The sequence below is a fragment of the Mobula birostris genome, chromosome 12, assembly GCF_030028105.1.
Source record: "Mobula birostris isolate sMobBir1 chromosome 12, sMobBir1.hap1, whole genome shotgun sequence".
NCBI lineage: Eukaryota > Metazoa > Chordata > Chondrichthyes > Myliobatiformes > Myliobatidae > Mobula > Mobula birostris.
Window position 1 is genome coordinate 40,327,017 of NC_092381.1, and position 24,393 is coordinate 40,351,409.

At 40.5% G+C, this 24,393-nt stretch overlaps 1 protein-coding gene across 2 annotated transcripts in view; it reads left to right on the forward strand.

The window, feature by feature from the left end:
• The window catches only part of LOC140206310 (ERI1 exoribonuclease 3-like), a 359,410-nt gene that overhangs the window by 21,542 nt on the left and 313,475 nt on the right, over positions 1-24,393 (forward strand). For both annotated transcript variants that reach the window (XM_072274643.1, XM_072274644.1), the window contains exon 2: positions 16,560-16,842. In XM_072274643.1, coding sequence (XP_072130744.1) covers positions 16,567-16,842 — 276 coding nt within the window. In that variant the 5' untranslated portion in view covers positions 16,560-16,566. The remainder of the gene's footprint in view (positions 1-16,559; positions 16,843-24,393) is intronic.

Genomic DNA, 24,393 nt, shown 5'->3' on the forward strand with positions numbered 1-24,393 from the left:
CCTTCTCTTAGGCTGGCTGCCAACCAAGGCTAACAAGCCCAGCCTACCCATCCAGTTATACCACCAGACACTCGATCGTGCCATGACGTAGCAAGCTCAGTGGAAATGGAGCACCGATGAGAAGGTGTTGCTATGGATGCAGTAATGTAGGAGAGGCCATTTGCAGTGGCCTCCTGCCTAGCAGGCCAGTCAGTGACCACGTGGCGATCACTACACCGGGAAAGGAGAGGCGATGTATTGCGCGTACACTTTCCCTGGGTGAGCGGGATGTCAGGCCCAGACCTCACCCGCTCCCCAAGTGTATATTAAGCCCAGGATGAGTTTTTTTGAATTGAGAGCCTGCAGTTTTGTAAACACTATCGGAATCATATGGAATCATGGGGCAATATGACATGGATACAGGCCCAAACATGAGATTCTGCAGATGCTGGAAATCCAAAGTAACTCTCACAAAATGCTGGAGGAACTCAGCAGGTTAGGCAACATCTATGGAAAGGAATAAACAGTCAACGTTTCAGGCCAAGACCCTTCATCAGGACTGGAAAGGAAGGGGGCAGAAGCCAGAATAAGAAGTTGGGGGAGGGGAAGGAGATAGATGAAGCAAGGTGGGTGGATTGATACAGGCCCTTTGGTCCATCAGATCCATGCCAACCAGGTGCCCACCCAGTTGTGTGCATTTCTACCTATCCAAGTGCTTCTTAGATGATAATATTTTACTTGCCTCAGCCACCTCTTCAGGCAGCTCTTTCTAAGTACTCACCACCCTCTGTGGAAAATGTTGTTCCTCAGGTCCCTTTTAAATCTTTCCCTTTCATCCTAAATCTATGCCTTCTAGTTCTGAACTCCCCTAACCTGAAAAAAAGAAAAGATTATTACCATACACCTTATCTAATGGAATGGAAATTTTGTTTAATTTGTAGTTATTGGTATGTTTCCCACCATGTAAAACTAAAGAATTATTAATGCAGGTTAAAAATTGTGTGAAGGATAAAATAAAGATTAGAGAAAAAATATAATAATAGAGATGAAATTTTGAATCTGTATTCCTTGGCCAGTGTTTAATCTTGGTCACAAATTTTAAAAAGAACTTTGAATTCCCAGAAATGTTGTAGAAAGGATGTCTAGCATCATAAAGGGTAAAGCAAAGTCAAAGTCAATTTATTTAATATCAAAGTATGTACTCTATGTGGCACGTGGCCAAGTGGTTAAGGTGTCGGTCTAGTGATCTGAAGGTCGCTAGTTCGAGCGTCAGCTGAGGCAGTGTGTTGTGTCCTTGAGCAAGGCACTTAACCACAGGTTGCTCTGTGACAACACCAGTGCCAAGCTGTATGGGTCCTAATGCCCTTCCCTTGGACAACATCGGTGGCGTCCAGAGAAGGGAGACTTGCAGCATGGGCAACTGCCTGTCTTCCATACAACCTTGCCCAAGCCTGCGACCTGGAAACCTTCCAAGGTGCAAATCCATGGTCTCAGAAGACTAATGGATGCCTATGTACTCTACATAATCTACCATAATCTACCCTGAGATTAATTTTCTTGCAGGCATTTACAGGAAAATAAAGAATTGCAGTAGAATTTATGAAAAACTGTAAAGACTGACAGCTAATGTGACAAATGGCGGAGGAGGAGAAGATGGCGGCGCGACAGCAGTGCGCGTGGCCACTTCAGTGGTGATGTCTGTTACCTGTCAAGTAGGGGACCGTGCACAATTCTGATTTGATGGAGACGGACATGCGAGTATGGAGGAACATCTGGAAAACTTCTGAAATGCCTGCTTCGCTGCCGCTGCTACTATGTGGTAACCGGAATCTCCAGAGCAGAAGGCCCAGAAATCCTCGGCTTTGCTTGTTTCAGTGGCCGGGGTGACGTCGAAGGCACTCGGCAGAGGATGGTGCTCAGGAGGCTGTATTGGAGAGGCTGGTCGGAAGCTTGAAGTTTTCGGACAGATGGACTCAGTGTTGGCTGTGGTCGGCTGCTTCCAAGGCATCGGCAAGTTGACGGTGCCTGGAGGTTTATGGCAGGGAGTTTCTCCCTTTTGCCGCCTGCTATCGGGGACTCGGGAGTCGATTGACTCAGGGATTTTTGAAACTTTATTTACTATGCCCATGGTTTGTTCTTCATCAAATTATGGTATTGCTTTGCACTGCTGTAACTATATGTTATAATTGTGTTTTTGTCGGTGTTAGTCTTTGGTTTGTCCCGTTTTCTGTGATAAACACTCCAGAGAAACATTGTATCATTTCTTAATGCATGTATGCATTTCTAAATGACAATAAAAGAGGACTGAGTGTTCTCATAATCTAATCTAAAAGAAGACAAATCTTACAAATAATAAAAAAGTATATAAATAAAACTGAAAATATGAGCTGTAGAGCCTTTGAAAGTTAATTGATAAGTTGCAGAGTCAGTTCAGTGATGACATGAGTGAGGTTATCTGCACTGGTTCAGGAGCCTGATCGTTGTAGTCTAATAACTGTTCCTGATCCACGTGGTGTGGGACTTAAGACTTCTGTAATTTGCCCGACGGTAGTAGCAAAGAGAGCTTGGACTGGATGATGGGGGTGTATTAATTGGAGTAAATAGAGAAAAAACTATTCACATGAGCAGAAAATTTTGGGTACTCTGATTTAAAAAAAAACACTGGGCAAAAAAGGCATGTCAATGTGAGGGAAAAAACTTGCAAAAATATTTGATCTGCAACAGTGTGGTGGAAGCAGGCTTTCAAAATGAAGTTTGGCAGGCACGAGGGAAAGTAATTTGCAGAGCTATAATGAAAGAGAAGGAAAATGAAGCTGACTGGATTGTTGTATAACATGGCAGCATGGATTTGATTGGCAGAATAACATCCTGTGTAATAACGAGCAGCCCACACAAAATGCTGGAGGAACTCAGCAGGCCAGGCAGCATCTAGAAAAAAGTACGGTTGATGTTTCGGGACAAGACCCTTCATCAGGACAGGTGATGAAGGGTCTCTGCCCAAAACATTGACTGTTTACTCTTTTCCATAGAAGCTGCCTGGCCTACTGAGTTCCTCCAGCATTTTGTGTCTGTTGCTTGTATTCCAGCATTTGCAGATTTTCTCCTGTCTGTGTAATATTGATTCTGGAATAGGTTACAAAAAGTACTATTGAAAATTTTCAAGGAACTATGATTGTCTTGGAAGTGTGGGAAAGTTATGATTCAGTGAATGTTTTTGTTAGCGAAGTATTTACTTAGGATTTATTTATATATTGTACACAAAGACAATATACTTGATGCTTAGTCTGGATTTTAGAAGCAATAAGTTACATTTTTTTGTTGTTTTTCATCATTGAAATTTTATGAAACAGGCAATCTGTAGGGTCTGTTTATTTCAAAAGCTACTAAAGCCACAAAGATTTATCATTTTATTCAAGTCAAATGTATCACCTACAAGAATGCAGAAATCCAGGAGGAAAATCTCCAGTCAGTGGAAGATTCATCAGCTTATATTTCTTTTATAATTTTTTTGAAGACTTAAATACATTTTCAAAAGTTTGCTCTTAAGTGAAAGTTTATTAATTGGCAGCCTGTTTATAGTAATTTCACCTGAAATGCCTCTTTCTAACTTCATTGCCAGGTGGAATAAATTTGGGTATATTTTATTCATGTTTCCCCTTACGAGTTATTTCACACTTGTGAAAGTTATGACAGAACTACTTTCTGGAGGTGAATAATTCCTTTTATAATAGTTTAAAACACTCAAAATAATTTATGAGGAGAAAGATTCAACTAGTGAAACTTGACCACAGAAGTTGTTCTCAATTAGCCAAGTAATTCATTTATTATTATCACATATGCTGAGTGCCATTTAAAAACTTCGTCTTGCGTCCCACCCATACAGATCAATTCAAAACCTAAGTATATTAAGGCAGTACCAGGAAAGGCAAAGATAAAATGCTGGAGAATATTGTTATGCAGCCCCCCCCTTAAATGTACTTTGAGTCTTTGAATCTTAATAGTTGCAGAGAAAGTGCAAGGCAGGTAGATAATAAGGTGCAAGGTCCATGATAAAGTAGATTGAGAGATCAAGAGTTAATCTTTATTGTATAAGAGGTACATTTAGGAGTCTTATAGCAGAGAAAAGTAGAGCAGCCCTTGAGCCTGGTAGTATGTGTTTTTCAAGCTTGAGTAGCTTCTGCCCAATGGAAGGGGGGAGAAGAGAGAATGACTGGGGTGGGGTGGGTTTTTGAATATATTGGCTGCTTTTCAGAAGCAGCAGGAAATGTAGACAGAGTCGATGGACTCTGGCTGGTTTATGTGCTAGACAGAATCACATCCACAACTCTGCAGTTTCTTGGGCAGAGCAGTTGGCGTATCAAGCTGTGAGGCATCTGAATAGGATGACACTTGCCATTGTATGTTCACTTAGATTGAAAAATGAACATTGAAGATTCTGTGCTGCTTTTGGAGCTATATAATTAGGTTCAGCTATCAAAAATGCTTAAACCCCTCTTCTTTTGTTATACTTATCTCTCCCAATATTTCACTAAATTCCTCCTTAACCACAAATCAGAAATCAATCCCTCACTTATAAAGACAAATATAAAATAGTCATTCAGGAGCTTGCTTCTATACCTTCACATGTATCTTACCTATTTGGTCTCAGACTCTTCGTTACCCTTTTACACTTTTTATGTTCACTTGTGACTTGAATTTTCTTTGATTTTTACCTGTAATTCCACATACCCTCTCTTTAATTTTCTCATTTCTGTTTTAATTTAATCCTTACACCTTACATATTCTTCAAGGTTTTCTTCAGTGTTTAATTCTTGGAATGTCTTAAACTTTCCTGGATTTGCTTTACTCCACCCACAAAGGACCTTTTCATCCAGGGACCTTTAGCACTGACAAGCTTTGCCAGTTTTCGTTGTGGGCCCACACTTATCCTGAACCTTTTGAATCACCATCTTAAATGCTTACCATTTGCTCTGAGGCTAATTTACTGCCATATGGTTGCCTCCAAGTTTATTTTTGCCAAATTACTGTTTAGTCTAATAAAGCTAGCCTTGTGCCAATTCAAAAAAAAAATGCTGCTGTTTTTATAGAACACAGAACAGTACAGCACAGGAACAGGCCATTGGGCCCACGATATTGTGCCAGACCAAATAAATAGGTTGGTTATTTGATTACTAAATTAATCCCTTAGTTCAGCACAATGTTCATATCATTCCATTACCTCCCATTCATGTGCCTATCTAAATCTGTTAAATCTCTAAAGTTTCTGCCTCTACCACCACCCCAGGCAGCACATTCCAGCCACCCACCACCTTTATGGGAAAAAAAAATCTTGGCCCTTTGCATCTGTATAGAATTCTCCAGATGCAGCCTAACTAGAGTTTTATAAAGCTGCAACATAACTTCCTGACTTTTGAATTCAGTTCCTCGACTAATAAAGGGAAGCATGCCACATACCTTTTTAAACTCCCTATCAATCTGTGTAGCCACATTCAGGGAGCTATGAGCTTGGATCCCAAGATCCCTCTGCTCATCAACCTTGTAAAGGGTCTTTATGTTTTACCTACCAAGGTGCAACACTTCATATTTGGCCAGGTTGAACTCCATCTGCCATTTCTCCGCCCATATCTGTAACTGATCTCTCCCACTGTATTCTTTGCCAATCATTTACTCCATCCACGACAGCACTAATTTTTGTATCATCTGCAAACTTACTAACCCACCCTTATACATTTTCATCCAGGTCATTTCTATAAATCACAAACAGCAGAGGTCCCAATAAAACCCCTGTGGAACACCGCTAATCACAGACCTCTAGCTAGAATAAGTCCCTTCAAACACTACCTTCTATCTTTTATGGTCAAACCAGTTTTGAATCCAAACGGCTGATTCACCATTGATCCTACGCATCTTAGTCTTCTGGATTAGCTCTCCATGATGGACCTTGTCATATACTTACTAAAATCCATGTAGACAAAATCTGTAGCTCTACCTTCATCAAACACCCTTGTCACCTTGTCAAAAAACATGATCAAGTTAGTAAGACACAACTTGCCCTGCACATAGTCTCTCCCTAATAAGGCCATGGTTTTCCAAATGCTCATAAATCCTATCCGGAGGAATTCTCTCCAGTTATTTCCCTACCACTGACATGATACTCACCAGTCTATAGTTTCCAGGATTTCCCTGGTTCCCTGCTTGAATAATGAAACATCACTGGCTACTCACCAGTCCCTCAGAATATTGCCTGTGGTTAGAGAGGACACAAAGAAATTGGTCAAGGCCCAAGCAATTTCTTCACGTGCCTCTCTCAATAACCCTGAGGTATATTCCATCAGGCACTGGGGACATCCAAACTGATGTTCTTTAAAAGACCCAACACCACTTCCTCCTTTACTTTGAAATGCTCTAGCATACTAATACTACCAGCACTGATCTCCCTATTGTTCACATCATTTTCCTTGGTAAATACTGAGGTAAAATATTCATTAAAGACCTCACCCACCTCCTTCACCTCCAAGCGAATATTCCCTCCTATATCCTCGAGTGATTTAACCCTCTCCGTAGTTACCCTCTTGCTCTTAATGTATGTATAGAACGCCTTGGGATTCTCTTTAATCTTACTTTCCTAGCACTTTTCATGACCCCTCTTGGCTTTCCTAATTCCCTTCTTGAGTTCTTTTTTGGCTTCTTTATAATACTGAAGGGCCCTTTTGGATTCTGGCTTCCTAAGCTTTACATACTTGTTCTTCTGGACTAAATTCATCACCTCCCTTGACATCCAAGGTTCTTTTATTCCTTCCTCTGGCTGGAATATACCTGTCCTTTTCTCTGTGCAGTTGGTCTTTAAGCACCCTCCACATGTTAGATATGGACCTGCCCAAAAACAGCTGTTCCCAATTAACTCTCCCTAGTTCCTGCCTAATGCTCTCGTAAATTGCCCTGCTTCAGTATTAATACTCTTCTGCAAGGTTTATAATTATCCTATCTGGAAATTTGAGGAGCTGTGGTCCACCATTCTCTATCTACCCACTGAAAGGCTGGTCACCTGGCCAGGCTCATTACCTAACAGCAGGCCCAGAACAGCCCCTCTTTTTGGACCATGTACGTATTCATTAAATAAACCCTCCTGGATGCATCTAACAATTTTTGCCCTATCGAAACCTCTTGTATTAAGAAGATCCCAGTTTATATTAGAGAAGTTGAAATCTCCCATGACAACAATCCTATTGTTTTTACGCCTTCCCTTAATGTCCCTGCATATCTGTTCTTTAATGGCCCGGTGGCTATTGAGGGTTCAGTGTGATTGCACCTTTCCTATTTTTGAGTCCTAACCATATAAACTCAGTGGATGAGTCCTCCATTATGTCCTATCTGAGTGCAGCCATGATAGTGTACCTGTGCAAATCCTCTCTCCCCCCCCCCCCCATTTTTACCTCCCTCTGTATCTTTTCAGCTAAAACATAGAAACTATGGGACATTAAGCACCTATTCCTGTTCCTCTTTCAACCAAGTATCTGTAATGGGCCATAGCATTATGGTTCCATGTACTGGTCCATGCTCTAAATTTAGCACATTTACCGATAATACTCCTACTATTAAAAGACGCACAATCCTGTCCTATATTTATCCTTTCCCATAACTATGCTAAATTTGACTGAATAATCTTACAATCAGTGTTCTCTCTGATCTACCTAACTTTTTCTTTTCTGTATTCGCTGAACCTAAGTTCAGAATTTGCTCTCTCCCTAGGCTGCTGGCTTAAACAAAAAGTTCTTGAAATGCGGTTTAGGAATTCTCTACCTTTTAACTCTTTTATGCTGACTGTAAACCTGTTAATATTTAAGTCAGTAAAATTTCCCTCTGTTACCACCTTGATTATTTCTTGCCTTTTCTGTTCTTCCGTTTTCCTTTAGGTAGAGCCATAGAGAGAAATAGCACTGACACAGCCCCTTTGATTTATCAAGTCATGTCAACCATCACTTAACTATTTTCACACAAACCCTACCAACTCATTTTAATCTCCCATATTCCCATGTTCTTAACCCCCACACACTACTGTTCATCTACACACTAGTGGCCAATTCACCTACCAATCTGTACGTGTTTGGGAGAAGGGAGAAAACCAGAACATTCAGTTGAAACCCATGCACGCACAGAGGGAACATGCAAACTCCATGCAGGCGTCACCAGAGATCAGGCCTGGACTCAGGTCATTAGTGACGCAGCAGCAACTTTACTAGCTGAACCGAAGTATCAACCCAATGGTTTGAAAATCTAATATACACTTCCAACAGTGCAATTTTCTCTTTTATTCTTTAGTTTAACTCATATGGTCCCATTTGATGATCATCCCATCGTGTTATTCTTTCTCAAAAAACATAATAATGCTGGATTTACTCAGCAGAACAGACTTCTGCTGTGGGAAGATAAACAGTGTTGATGTTTCAGGTTGGAGCCGATTTCTTCTCGTAGGTGTCATTGTTTCTTGAACCAACATTGCTGCTTGCGCCTTTGTCCTCATATCTTATCAGAAAACCCAGTACCCAGGAACATTGTTTCCAGTTCTATTCCTCTATAAGCTACTGTAATAGTCTGTAATAGCTAAAATATTGTATCTTATCGTATTTATCAATGTCTTCATTTGTTGTACGTAGTGTACTACATTAAGAACAAGTGATTTTCTTTTTGTGATCTATTTTTTCTACCTTTATTTGGCCTGCCTTTGAAGCATTTTCTTCCTCTATTTCCTAGGCAGTGTGTTTCAGGCATTTGACACTCTCTGTGTATTTAAAAAAATACTTGCCTGTTAATTTCTTTTAAACTTTCTCCCTCTTGCCTTAAAGCTTTACCCATTAGTATTTGACATTCCCACCAAGGGAAAATGACTTACTATTCTATATGATACTATACCTCTTATCAGGTCACTTGGCCTTGTGGGCATGTGGCCAAGTGGTTAAGGCATTGGACTAGCAACCTGAAGGTTGTGAGTTCGAGCCCCAGCCAAGGCAACATGTTGTGTCCTTGAGCAAGGCACTTAGTCACACATTACTCTGCAACGACACTGGTGCCAAGCTGTATGGGTCTTAATGCCCTTCCTTTGGACAACATTGGTGTCGTGGAGAGGGGAGATTTGCAGCATGGGCAACTGCTGGTCTTCCATATGACCTTGCCCAGGCCTGCGCCCTGGAGAGTGAAGACATTCCAGGCGCAGGTCCATAGTCTTGCAAGACTAACAGATGCTTTTTTTTATATCAGGTCATCCCTCAGCCACTGGCACTCCAGAGAAAATAATTAAAATTTCTTCACACCCCCCCCCCCATTTATAGTTAATGCCCTCTAATCCAGATGATGTTCTGTTGAGTCTCTTCTGCACCCTGTCAAAGCCCCCATATATTTCCTGCGACGCAGTAACTAGAACTGTACACAATACTCCAAATGTAGCTGAACCAAATATTTATGCAGTACATACATGGCTTCCCCACATTCATACACAATACCTCAACTAATGAATGCAAGTATGCTGTATGCCTTCTTTACTACCATATCTACTTGTGTGTCATCTTTAGAGAGCTATGGACTTGAACACCACGATCCCTCTAAGGGTACTGCCATTTACTGCATATTTTCCTCTTCTATTTGGCATCCCACCCCATTAGCCCCCGGTCACAATGCTTCATCCCCTCCTCTGTCTGTCACCCACGCACTCCTACTGGGTGCCCTTACCACATTGTTTCCATCTACCCACTCCATGGCCCTTATTTGGTTTCATGTTCCAATTTGCTGCCAGATTCCATCATCTGTAGCTCTTTGTGGCTCTAGCTATCACCTCCCAGCCTCTTCCTCTTCCTATTCCCATTTCCCCGCTTCCCCTTCTATCTCGCCTCCTCAACTGGATCCACTTGTCACTTGTCACTTGTCAGCTCTTGTTCGACCCCTACCCCTCTTTTATTCTGGCTATCTCCCCTCTACTCTCTCAGTTCGGATGAAGGGTCTTGACCCAAATCAATAACTGTCTGTTTCCCTTCACAGAAGTTGCCTGACCTACTGAGTTCCTCCAGTAGTTTGCTTTTACTCCAGATTTAAAATCTGCAGTCTCGTGTAAATTGTGAAATACGTTTATTATTGTCACATGTACTGAAGGACAGTCAACATCTTTGTTTTGAATGACAATTCATACATCAGTGAATTGAGGTCGTGCAAATGAAAAAATAATAGAATGCAGTATGAGGTTTTACAGTTAGAGGAAAAAGTCCAGTGCTTGATTAGAGAGAGGAGAAGAGAGAGTGTCTGGGGTGGGTGGGGTCTTTGATTATGCTGGCTGCTTTACTTAGGCAGTGAGAAGCGCAGACAGAGTCCATGAAGGGAAGGTTCACGACTGCTGAGCTGTGTCCACAACTTTGCTGATTCTCATAGTTCTGGGCAGAGCAATAGCCATAACAAACTGTGAAACCCAGATAGGATGCTTTCTGTTATGTATAAAAACTGTTGAGGGCTGAGAAATTTCTTTAGTCTCTTGAGGAAATAGAGGTGCTAGTGTGCTTTCTTGGCCATGGCGTCTATGTGGTTTGACCAAGAGAGGCTGTTGGTGATGGTCACTTCTAGGCATTTGAAACTCTCAGTCCTCTTGCACTTTTCTCGTTTTTTTCATATCTGCACACCATTTCAAGGTGATGTGACTTTATCTGAAACATTTCTTCAATTCGTTCTGATGGTTTTCCTTCAGGTGTCCCCTTGGCTTTTGTTCTAATTCCTGTTCTGTTAGTTTTACCTTCGTCAGAATAGTTATACAAAACTGAAACCCACTCCTTTTATTAGAGTTCAGTGGGATTATCATGTGGAATCCCTGTGGGAAAAAAAGTTTGATAGTGTGATGGTTCTCTGAAGAAAACTGAGTGCATAATTTCTTTACCACCAGACCTTTTTTTTGGCATTCATTTTGAGGTGCAGGATATGAAAGATTTTGTTGAAAACTTGGTGACTTTATCAAAATCCATTAATTGGATTTACAGTTCATGAACATATTTTGCCTAACTTTTATTAGGCCAGAAGCCGAATGACCGTTTCTCCTCTACAATTGTATTGTATTCTGTCATCCTGCAATTATTGGTATAACAAAAATAATTTAGATGATAAAGGTTCTTTATTTGTATTTTCCCGTTGTCTCCTCCATTTCCTTTATATATTGTTAATGTACTACCTCAAGCCTTCACTTGAAGCAACACACACCAAAGTTGCTGGTGAACGCAGCAGGCCAGGCAGCATCTGTAGGAAGAGGTGCAGTCGACGTTTCAGGCCAAGACCCTTCGTCAGACTAACTGAAGGAAGAGTGAGTAAGGGATTTGAAAGTTGGAGGGGGAGGGGGAGATCCAAAATGATAGGAGAAGACAGGAGGGGGAGGGATAGAGCCAAGAGCTGGACAGGTGATAGGCAAAAGGGGATACGAGAGGATCATGGGACAGGAGGTCCGGGAAGAAAGACAAGGGGGGGGGGGAACCCAGAGGATGAGCAAGAGGTATATTCAGAGGGACAGAAGGAGAAAAAGGAGAGTGAGAGAAAGAATGTGTGCATAAAAATAAGTAACAGATGGGGTACGAGGGGGAGGTGGGGCCTTAGCGGAAGTTAGAGAAGTCGATGTTCATGCCATCAGGTTGGAGGCTACCCAGACGGAATATAAGGTGTTGTTCCTCCAACCTGAGTGTGGCTTCATCTTTACAGTAGAGGAGGCCGTGGATAGACATGTCAGAATGGGAATGGGATGTGGAATTAAAATGTGTGGCCACTGGGAGATCCTGCTTTCTCTGGCGGACAGAGTGTAGATGTTCAGCAAAGCGGTCTCCCAGTCTGCGTCGGGTCTCGCCAATATATAAAAGGCCACATCGGGAGCACCGGACGCAGTATATCACCCCAGTCGACTCACAGGTGAAGTGTTGCCTCAGCTGGAAGGACTGTTTGGGGCCCTGAATGGTGGTAAGGGAGGAAGTGTAAGGGCATGTGTAGCACTTGTTCCGCTCACACGGATAAGTGCCAGGAGGGAGATCAGTGGGGTGGGATGGGGGGGGACGAATGGACAAGGGAGTTGCGTAGGGAGCGATCCCTGCGGAATGCAGAGGTGGGGGGAGGGAAAGATGTGCTTAGTGGTGGGATCCCGTTGGAGGTGGCGGAAGTTACGGAGAATAATATGTTGGACCCGGAGGCTGGTGGGGTGGTAGGTGAGGACCAGGGGAACCCTATTCCTAGTGGGGTGGTGGGAGGATGGAGTGAGAGCAGATGTACATGAAATGGGGGAGATGCGTTTAAGAGCAGAGTTGATAGTGGAGGAAGGGAAGCCCCTTTCTTTAAAAAAGGAAGACATCTCCCTCGTCCTAGAATGAAAAGCCTCATCCTGAGAGCAGATGCGGCGGAGACGGAGGAATTGCGAGAAGGGGATGGCGTTTTTTGCAAGAGACAGGGTGAGAAGAGGAATAGTCCAGATAGCTGTGAGAGTCAGTAGGCTTATAGTAGACATCAGTGGATAAGCTGTCTCCAGAGACAGAGACATCCTCCATCCTCCCACCATCTGCTCTCACTCCATCCTCCCGCCCATCTGCTCTCACTCCATCCTCCCACCACCCCACTAGGAATAGGGTTCCCTTAGTCCTCACCTACCACCCCACCAGCCTCCGGGTCCAACATATTATTCTCCGTAACTTCCGCCACCTCCAACGGGATCCCACCACTAAGCACATCTTCCCCCCCCCCCCCCCCGCATTCCGCAGGGATCGCTCCCTACGCAACTCCCTTGTCCATTCGTCCCCCCCATCCCTCCCCACTGATCTTCCTCCTGGCACTTATCCGTGTAAGCGGAACAAGTGCTACACATGCCCTTACACTTCCTCCCTTACCACCATTCAGGGCCCCAAATAGTCCTTCCAGGTGAGGCAACACTTCACCTGTGAGTCGACTGGGGTGATATACTGCGTCCGGTGCTCCCGATGTGGCCTCTTATATATTGGCGAGACCCGACGCAGACTGGGAGACCGCTTTGCTGAACATCTACGCTCTGTCCGCCAGAGAAAGCAGGATCTCCCAGTGGCCACACATTTTAATTCCACATCCCATTCCCATTCTGACATGTCTATCCACGGCCTCCTCTACTGTAAAGATGAAGCCACACTCAGGTTGGAGGAACAACACCTTATATTCCGTCTGGGTAGCCTCCAACCTGATGGCATGAACATCGACTTCTCTAACTTCTGCTAAGGCCCCACCTCCCCCTCGTACCCCATCTGTTACTTATTTTTATGCACACATTCTTTCTCTCACTCTCCTTTTTCTCCCTCTGTCCCTCTGAATATACCTCTTGCCCATCCTCTGGGTCCCCCTCCCCTTGTCTTTCTTCCCTGACCTCCTGTCCCATGATCCTCTCGTATCCCCTTTTGCCTATCACCTGTCCAGCTCTTGGCTCCATCCCTCCCCCTCCTGTCTTCTCCTATCATTTTGGATCTCCCCCTCCCCCTCCAACTTTCAAATCCCTTACTCACTCTTCCTTCAGTTAGTCCTGACGAAGGGTCTCGGCCTGAAACGTCGACTGCACCTCTTCCTACAGATGCTGCCTGGTCTGCTGCGTTCACCAGCAACTTTGATGTGTGTTGCTTGAATTTCCAGCATCTGCAGAATTCCTGTTGTTTTCCTTTCAAATCTATGCTTGAGAGAGAAAGCATTTGGCACAAGAACGTATTAGTCCTATTATTTTCTGTCAATAATGATTTTTTTCTACTAATTTGAATTTTGTCAGCGAAGCATAATAAATAGTTTATTGTAGCACATTCACATTTATGTGACATTTTGTGCTTAGAAATCAATAAATAATTTCCAAAATTTATCAATTTTTGCCTTTTGCATTAAATAAATATTAAAACTAATGTGTGTCACACAGTCTATCCATTTCTTTTAGTGATTCCACTATCAGCACTCGAATGTAGATAGCTTTGTAATCAACTGTGAATAGTTTTCAGCATCAATTTTTCAAATCCTAGATTTTCTTTTGCCATTCAGATGCTGAATGAAACAGTATATTTTTTGGAGTGAAATAAAAGATTAACAAATGCAAGTGCTAATGTACGTACCACTTAATGAATTTACTAAGCTTTGTGAGAGATTCTGTATGAATTTAAATTTTGATAGATTTAAATCTACAGTGCACAGGTTATCAAAAAAGAAAATAAGTAACTTTCATTTTTGTCACTCATTGTGCTTATATTACATAAAATTCAAAATATAATTTGCTCCATACTTACTGCTTACAAAATCATTATATAGCATTGACTTTTTGCAGATAGACTGGCTGTTTAGCAATTTTTTTTATATAGCTTAGATGCTTACTTGTTCTAATTTTCATTTTGTTGCATTATCAGACGAAACTCTTGTTTTCTCACAGTATCCTGCCTTCTTGCTACATTGTTCAGAATTAGATAGCAATGTTTTTTCCCCCTTGTGTCTACTTAATCACAATTTTTCTGGAAGAGAGCCTGTTTCATTCACTTTTAGATATAAGCAAAATGTGAAAGAAGGGTCAATTTTCACCTAAACAGTGACAATAGATAGCTCAATTTCTCTACCACTTCAGCAATACCAGAACTATTAATATTCTTTTCTGCCCAGCTGCCTAATTGATATTAAGACTAGAACAAACCAGTTGCTTTCTCCAGGTTAAATGCAGGTAAAGTTGTAGGCACCTAAATGCTTTGATGTAGTTCCAGTAAACTTAACAACAACCTCATATTAAGCCTAGAGGTGGATTGTGGTTTCACTCTGGATTCATTTTTCTATCTTGTATCTAATCTAAAATTGTTTATGTCTCCCAGTATATTTCCCTTTTCTTCCAGTATTTATTATAGAATTGTTAACCTGGTACTTACACCTCACCAATGACCCCCTCCCCCATAAACCCTATACCCTATAGCAGGGGCTCCCAACCTTTTGTGCACCGTGGACCGGTTTAATATTGACAATATTCTTTCGGACTGGCTGACGGGGGGCAGGGGCGGCGGGTGTTCAAGTTCAACAGTGCGTGACAGGGAATGAGGAAAGGTGCAGCTGACTCATACCATTTCATATCGCCAAATCATATCGTTTCCGCGTGGCCTGGTAGCAGATGCAGTCATCAAGAGCATTGTACTAGATACTTGCGCTAATTTTGCTCATTTACAGTCAATCAAAAGAACACAGCAGCGTACACTGGATGAATTCCTCCATCGATAACTATTAGGAACTAATCTACAGTTTTATAGTACTGCTGTAGTATTGGTAGTGTTTTTAATCTGTTCTGTGTATTATTTAAATACATAATTTGTTACTCAGTTAAATGGAAGTTTGACTTTTTAAAATAACTCTATATTGATGAAACTTTGGCTAATTGGGTCGAAATGTACTGGTCCCGATGTGTCCCAATTAACTGGAATTCACTGTATATCCAGAGTGCCTTGTGTGCTTGTGCTTGTGGGCACGTGGCCAAGTGGTTAAGGCATTGGACTGGTGACCTGAAGGTCGTGAGTTCGAGCCCCAGCCGAGGCAACATGTTGTGTCCTTATGCAAGGCACTTAATCACACATTGCTCTGCGACGACACTGGTGCCAAGCTGTATGGCTCAGGCCTGCGCCCTGGAGAGTGAAGACTTTCCAGGCGCAGATCCATGGTCTTGCAAGACTATCGGGTGCCTTAACTTGTGTGCTTAAAATTACTGTGCATATAAGACATTGATTGGACTTCTATCTCTTGTTAAATGCGACTTTCATGTTAGACTATACTCTTATTCATACTATAGCGTGGATGGATCTACAACTTCAGAGCAAAAGAAATTTCAAGAAAGCATAAGATTGTTCAGCATATTGGAACTGTGCATCTATGCTTGTATTTCCAAAGGAGAAATCTTTAATCAGTAACAGGAAATCACTGATTTGAAACAAAATATAAGCTGTGTAATAGTTACATCTGGACTTGCACGGTCTAATTCATTTTGAAAATGAAAATGCTTTCTGTTCCTGGTATCATTATTTGTGGAAGTTAACTTTTCACTCAGTTTATGCAAAGTAACATTTCTGAAGTGAAAACACCATTTTCTCCCCCCATATTTTTGTTTTGTGTGTGATCGCCAAGCACGATCAAGTAGTTTAATATGTTAAATTCAGAACCTGCTCTAGGCTTCTGTTGTTGCAATCAAAATATCACGGGATTTGTATCTTGCACCGTGAATTATTGCTAATATAGTTGAAGAGTTGCTAGTTTTACTCATCAAAATAAATATAACTGGTACTTAATAAAATAGTCACACATTTACATGTTTTAGTGTTATTTTTATTCATTTAGCATGGAATGGATGCATGGTTTGGGGGTGGTGTTGGTACTTGGATAATAAATTTATTTTTGAGTTTTGGGAGAGGTGAAAATTGCCAAATTCAGGTGAAACTGCAGTACATGGTAATTTGGATTTATTTCTAATAAGACAAAGGTTTGTCTGGTGTACAGCTCACTGTTAGTCACACATCTTTTGCCATTTTATGTTTTCTTCATATTTTGAATTTCTATCTCTGATTTTGTTACAGGAACCCAATGGTGCAGTTTGTCTCTTGGAACAGAAGTGGCCAGTTTTTCCGCATTTTATATAGAGGTTCTGGATTGGGAACATCTTCGAAGAGAACAAGCACAAAACTGGTTGCAAATCGACAATCCTCAAGTATTCCATCACAATCTTTGCTGATTGCTAACAACATGGCTTCAGAACAGCAGCAGCCATCATCCAAGTTTTCATTCCATCCTCAAACTTACCACAACTTTTTGGTTTTGGACTTTGAAGCAACATGCGATGAGCAACTGATAAATCCACAGGTATGTTTTGTCTAATAAATTTTATGCTTGTCCTTTCTATGGATTTACAGTACCCTGTAAAAGTATTCAGCCCCCAGCTCTTTGTTCACATAACTGAGTATTACAACCAAGGATTTTAATCAATTTAACTGAGAGTTTTAATTTGTGAATTATAGGTTTCCCCCGCCATCCGAAGGTAGAGCGTTCCTATGAAACAGTTCGTAAGCTGAAATGTCGTAAAACGAAGAAGCAATTACCATTTACTTATATGGGAAAAATTTGTGAGCGTTCGCAGACCCAAAAATAACCTACCAAATCATGCCAAATAACACATAAAACCTAAAATAACAGTAACATATAGTAAAAGCAGGAATAATATGATAAATACACAGCCTATATAAAGTAGAAATACTTTTCCACAATCATTGCCGCACTGTCCACCGTAGCGAAAATCTCACGCAAGCGCTCTCGGCAGAAAATCTCACGTAAGCGCTGTGGACAGAAACACAGCGCAAGCGCTCTCCAGTAACCTTTAAGCTATGAAGCTGTCAAATCATACCAAATAACACGTAAAAATACACAGCCGATATAAAGTAGAAATAATGTATGTACAGTGTAGTATCAATTACCGGAATTGGGACAGCGCCGAGCACACTGATGATGGGGTGTTAGGCTGAGTCGTCGGAGGTTGGGGTGGTGCAGTGGCCCCCACCCTCCAGGCTGCCGATCGATACCGATCCGCGAAGCATGCAGTGGTACAGCGGCAGCTGAGAGGCACACAGCACATCTTTAAGAAAAAAGCCAAAATAAACAAGCTAATTAATTAGGTGCTGCCCAGCATGTAGATGTCGGCCCAGATCAGAGGCAATTGCCGATTGCGTCGCCTCTGATCTGGGCCGACGTTTACGTGCCAGGTAGCACCTAATTAATTAGCATGTTTATTTCAGCTTTTTTTCTTAAAGATGTGCTGTGTGCCTCCCGTCTACCACTGCATTCTCTGCGAATCAGTATCTGTTTGCGGCCTGGAGGTTGGGACCACTGGGGTGTTGGGACACTGGGGTATCATCTCATCATTGATCAGGGCAGGCAGGTCATCTTCTTCTATGTCTGCCTGCCTTGATGTCGAAAGTCGAGGTTTGCCATCTGCTGTGGCTGATGTGGAAGGCTTGAGAGACGACAGTATGCTTGACTGCTTAGCCTCGCGCATTTTTCTATCATACAGTTCTTTGTAAGCACTCAAACCATCCTGTAAATATGCCCTAAACTGACGTACCCTTTCAAAATTAAAGCTGTACTTTTATCATTGCAGCGAAAATCTCATGCAGTTGCTTCACGTTCAGTTCCTGGCCAACTTCACTTTTGGTCCATTCGCTACTGCATTCGGTTTCGATTGTTATCCTTTTCTCTTCCAATTGCATCAGCTCTTCATCTATCAGTTCTTGGTCATGGAATGCCAAAACCTCTTCAACATCATCTTCATCAGCTTCCACAAGCCAAACTCACTTTGTCCTTACTTCGTTCACCACGATCGAAATGGTTAATTATGTCTAGTTTTACGCTAGGTGTAACACCCTTATGAGCTCTTTTAGGCTTTTCCGATACCTTAGAACTCACCTTGCTAATGGCTGCTCACAGGCACGTGTTTAAGCAATGCCGGCGAGAATGCAGTTCAGAGGGAGGAGCGGCTGCTTGGGGCGTGCGCTGCCTTTTTTCGTAACAGTGAAAACACCTTTTGTTAGCGAAAACAGGTAACTAATGTAGGTCTTTCGTAACAGTGAGGTTTCGTAAAGCGAACGTTCAAAAAGCGGGGGACACCTGTACATGCTCCTCTTTTCCCCAATAGAACCCAGTAAACAGAAAAAAATCAGTTTTCTTCAACTGAAGCCATTCCATGGTCACTTTGGGTTGTTGTTCTGCTGAAAGATGAACTTCCTCCCCAGTATAAGCTTTCTGGCAGAGACGATCAGGATCTTATCCAGGATCTGTCTGTATTTAGCAGCATTCATATTCCCATCAATCCTAACCAGACTTGCAATCACAAGAGGTACTGCAGATGCTGGAAGTCTAGAGCAATACACACAATGTGCTGGAGGAGCTCAGCAGGTCAGGCAGCATCTATGAATGGGAATAAACAGTCAACATTTTGGGCCAAGACCCTTCATCAGGACTCAGGTTTCCAGTCCAAGCTGCTGAAAAGCATTCCCATAGCATGATGCTACCTCCACCATACTTTATGGTAGAAGTGGTGTTAACTGGCTGGATGCGCGATATTAGATTCATGCCACATCTACCACTTGAGTGTTGAGGCCAAAAAATTCCACTTGACCACAAGACCTTCTTCCACACCTTTATAGTATCTCCTAAGTGACATGTTGCAGTCTTTATGGGCAAAAATATGCTTTTTTTAAGTGACACTTGTGGCGTAAATCTAAAATTATGCGACTTTTGAACTGCTGACATTTCAGTTTTTAAATTTTTAGTTTTTGATGCTTTACAATTTTCCCTGTTTTTTGGGTTCTACTGTAAATAAAGGAGCATATGATTCATAAATTAAAATTCTGAGTTACATTGTCAAAATCCCTGGTTGTAACACTCCTTTATTTGAACAAAGAGTTGGGGGTGAATAGTTTTACAAGGCATGGTATGTGACAATGTTGAAGAATGAACATTTACAATGGAATTTGTGTTAGCTATATAATAATCTAGAACAATGTGCTTTTGTCTTGAGTTCAGGATGTCAGACCTTTGTTAAGATTTCCACATCCAAGTTGCAGGAGCACAACATTGTGTTCTATGAGATTAAGAATGTTTGATGCTGTCATGTTCTGCTTCTAGATGGCCTTAGCTTGCTTTGTAAATATATCATTTTAATATGTGCTGATTTCAATAGTGACATCTAGTGGCAAATAATTAGCACTGCATCGGTTTCAGGAGTTTATCCATGTTGGATTATTTCTGTAATGGCAATTGGAATATTTCTTAACCACTGGAGAAGTGAAAATAGAGTTTGATATAATAATGACAAAGAAAGGATGTCTTCTAATTTGAATAATTATGATAAACGAAATATGATTTGGTAGAGAGTTTTAGCAAAAACATGTTCATCAGATAACAAGCAAGAATAGAATTTACTGAGATAGACCCTAATAGTGCAGATGAAATGTTCTTTCATTCTAGACAACTGTGCCACAAGATGGTTGCTGACATTTCTGTGGTGACAATTGATTGTCAGTTGGATAATTATGATGAATCAGAAATATGGGTGACTTAGTTTCTCTTCCTAGAAATGTAGCTTGACCTGCTGAATATTTCTATCATTTTCTGTTTGATTTAAAACTTCCAGTATCTTCATTTTGTTTATTTGCATCTCTGATACTTACCTTATTTCTCAGTGTCTAAAAAGCATTTAGGCCCATTGAAATACCAAATATATCTTGTCAATTAATGTAAGCTACATCTCAACCAGTCGTGTAGTAGACGTGACATTTATCCTAGCTCATCAGATTAATATCTCATTGCACATCAGAAGATTTTATACTCTAAAGGCAATGTCTATTACTGGGGCAAAATTCCTCAGATTGAATTTTGTCAAAGAAGCATTTCATCCAGTGTGAGTCTAGAAAGTGAACCTTACAAGGCTGTTCAACTTTGGAATTCATCATCGATAAGCTTGATACAACTGCTACCTGATTTGTGTCTCTAATATCTACATTACAGCAGTCTTACTTGGTTAATGAGAATGAGTGAGAAGTTCATTGATTTTTCACCTGCATAAAAATGGGATGATAAAAAAAATGACCAAACCTCCTAATTTGACTTCTATGTCTTGTGAGTTACAGGGTATAATTAAAATAGCGTTGTTGACCAATCATTGTAATGTGTTCATGGTCCATGCTACCTAGTTTCTCTACCATCCTTAAAATGGCAGACATTTCACTGTTCAATTTCTCATTGCAAGTGAGAACATACATAATTTACCTGATCGATATTCTTAGTCTGCGGTTTTTTAATTAGTGCCCTGACTGAGATCAAGTAGCACAACACAGATTGGGAAATGAAACCCTTATGAAAAAGGATCTAGTACTTTCCTGTTGTATATGACATACACAGGACATTTACCCATTTGGGTTTCCCAGAGAAATTGGAGGTAGCAGAACATTGCATTCGCGATGACCATAGGATTGATTTCGACGGCACTAAACTACTGTGCTGAACAAATGGCTTTGGGACCACCTGGTGAAGGAAGCCATTGAAATAAAACTAGAGAGAAAGAATTTTTACGAAAATGAAGGTCCCAGTCTAATTAAGAACTGGAATTCAATTATAAACGGAGTGGGACAGCAGAAACCTGATTAAATGAGGACTAACCAACAGGAGGGACGGACAGTGGGAGTTTATATGCTACTGGACCAGACATGCATAGCCATCATCCCTGATGAATATGGCAAAGTTTGTCATCAAAATGTCAGTTAAAATTGATACCTATACCCGGCAGGAAGCCCGAGGAGAGTTATTTAATGCCTTAAAGGATTGTGCATCAGGGGATCGCAGAAAATTAAAAAGGCAAGTTTGCAAGTATTGCTAATTAACCTATTTTTATTTGTGTTCAATCTCCTTTTTTTTATATAAAAGCATAAGGGAATAGCCTATAGTGTGACTACTCCGTGTACAGGTTGAGTACCCTTATCTGAAATTCTAAATTCCAAAATCCAAGATTTTTTTGAATGCTGACATGACAAAAATGAAGAATTCCACAAGGTGCTGGGAAAGTTCCCAGCTGATGCTCAGGTCTCTGCACACCATAGACAGTTCTGAGAAGTGACCTCACATATGTAATGAACAGAAGTTAATGGAAATTAGAAAAGCACTGCATAAAGTGAAAATGAAGATCTCGATTGTGTACTGAAAGAGTGGATTCAGCAGTGTCGGAGTGAACATATGCTACTTAACGGTATACTGATCATGAAACAAGCAAAGATCCATCATAATAACTGAAAATTGAAGGTAATTGTTTCATGCACAAAATTATTAAAATATTATATAAAACTACACCTATTCTCCTCCCCCCCCCCCCACCCCCACCCAATGGGCAGGGCAGTTGTTTGAAGTTGCTGGTGGATATGAGGCCAATCGCAGAGCTGGAACCTGGTAATAGACACAGTCATTCAACCCCTGACAGTCTATGAAGGACCCAGCTCCATCATGTCAGACTGTGCTCTGACTGTGTACTGTTCACTCTGTGAGCTTCACACCAGCTATACGTAAGCTGTACATGTAATGTAAATGGACTTGTACTTAGGCTTAGGTCCCATCCCCAAGGTATCTCGTATAGATGAAAATTTTCCAAATTCCAAACATATCCAAAATCCAAAACACTTACAGCCCCAAGCATTTTGGATAAGAGATGCTCAAATGGTACTAATATTTTTATTTTTACCTGAATGACACTCAACTAGAATGGTAGCAGTTTGAACTTCATAGACTTTATCATTGCTGAGGCATTATTTGGAATTCAGTAGCCATTGTAAGTGCACAATCACTTACAAGCTGATGTAGTACGCAGGCCAATGAAGGGTTAAAATGAATTGTATAAAAATAATCAGAAGATAGCACTACTTTTAACTTTATCCTAGAGTATTGTCACTGAAGTGCATGTAATATTATAAGTTTCATGGAATAGGGCAGCATGGGATTAAACCTGGATCCCACCACTTTGCAGCAACGTGCTTTTATATGGAATGCTCTCATGCCATTCCATGATATTAGCCAGATTTTTTCTTTTGATGTGAAATTTACTCTAAATTTCCTCTGCCTTTCCAGAGTTTTTTTAATTAATTATTTTTAAAAATTGTTGATTTCTTCTTTAATGGTCTATTGTCCAATTGTACTTTAATATTGGTGCACAAATAAATAAAGCTACTAATAGTTAAAAATGACATTGTTTCTAAGTTTTTTTGAATCCAGCTGTTTAGATGCTTTAAGATTTTACTGTATAAGGAATGAAAATATTCCATTCCTCCTTTTTCAATGTTTCTGCAGTGCTTGTTCAAAACTGAGACATGACAACAAGCAAAGGCTGCCTAACATTCTTATAATAAAGGATTAGGAATAAAGCTGATAGGTAGAATAGCATTAAAGTAATTTCTAATAATGTTTGTTGGTTGTAGATGCAAAATTGTCTTCAAAGCAAAAACAGTGATGAGGAATTCAGCATTTAGCTGTTTCTTTTTTTATCTGCATGAACATTGACTGAAATTCACTTTGTTGACCCAAATTTCAGTGATCCTCAGATATTTTTCTGAATAAAATTAAAAATGATAACTAACGTACATTTGTTTCTCCCCAATGTGTTATTCACAAAATATATTTCTTGAAATTCCTGTAATTTTAGTCCTGTATCTGTTTTGAAATTGTGGACAATTGCTGTCCATATTGCTGTTCTCTGAACTGAAATCTTAAAAAAAACCTGAATAAACATTATTTCTAAGTTCAGCATTTCACTTCTAATTGCCTTGAATCCCTTTAGACATCACAGCCTGGACACCAGGCATCAAGATTCGTCTGTCAAAGTGTAAATCAGCAATTAAAACACAAACACCAAAATGTCAAAGATGACCTAAAGCACAGCAGAGCTGACAAACAAGTCTGGACAAATCAGTGGATAATTTATAAGCATTGCACTAAAATCTAATTATTTGGCAATTCTTATTTGCAGTTAGCTTCCACTGTGCAATAAATTTATCATGCCATAAATTATTTAGAGAAGGCTATAATGTAAATCAAAAACAGAAGTGTATTATTTAAAGACAAGTTCCTGTACACCCATTTTGCTTGTCTTGTAATTTGTTATCCAGAAGATTTTGAAATGATTTTGTACCATTTCCTAAAGTTGATTTTACTTTAAAGTTTAGATGTTAATAACCGTTATGTTTGAAATCTCTGCCAGGTCATGTTTGAAAATCTTTCAAGGTGCTTTTTTATTTGTGTAGGGTCATCAGGCTTGTATCATTATTATGTGCTGGGATGATTAATCCAGGTATTGTAAATGGAAGACAAAAATGTATACAACATGTTCACAAAAATTAGAAACTTCATCAGACATTTCTGCATGTTACACCAAGTAATTAATGTGAGTTTCATGGAGATAACATTTCTCATTGAAACATATTAATCAAATAATATGTTTTGTATATATGGTTTACGATTTTTAAAATTTATTTACTTTTTGAGATGTTGTAATCACTTTAGTACAGCTGTTGTCCATCTCATTGTTGGTAAAGCACATTCTGATCAGAATTAGATATAATGTGTCATTCAAAATCAAAACTTTAACTTGTGTTTCTAATGGTCATAAAGAGATTACTAAAATGCAAACTGTCAACAATTTATCATAATTTGTTTTATTTATTTAAATTTAACATTATCTGCATGGATAATTTCGAAGTTCTTGGAAAGGTCTTGGTGGGGTACCGCAGGGCTCGATGCTGGGGTCGCAGCTATTTACAATATACATTAATAATTTAGATGAAGGGATTAAAAGTAACATCAGCAAAGTTGCAGATGACACAAAGC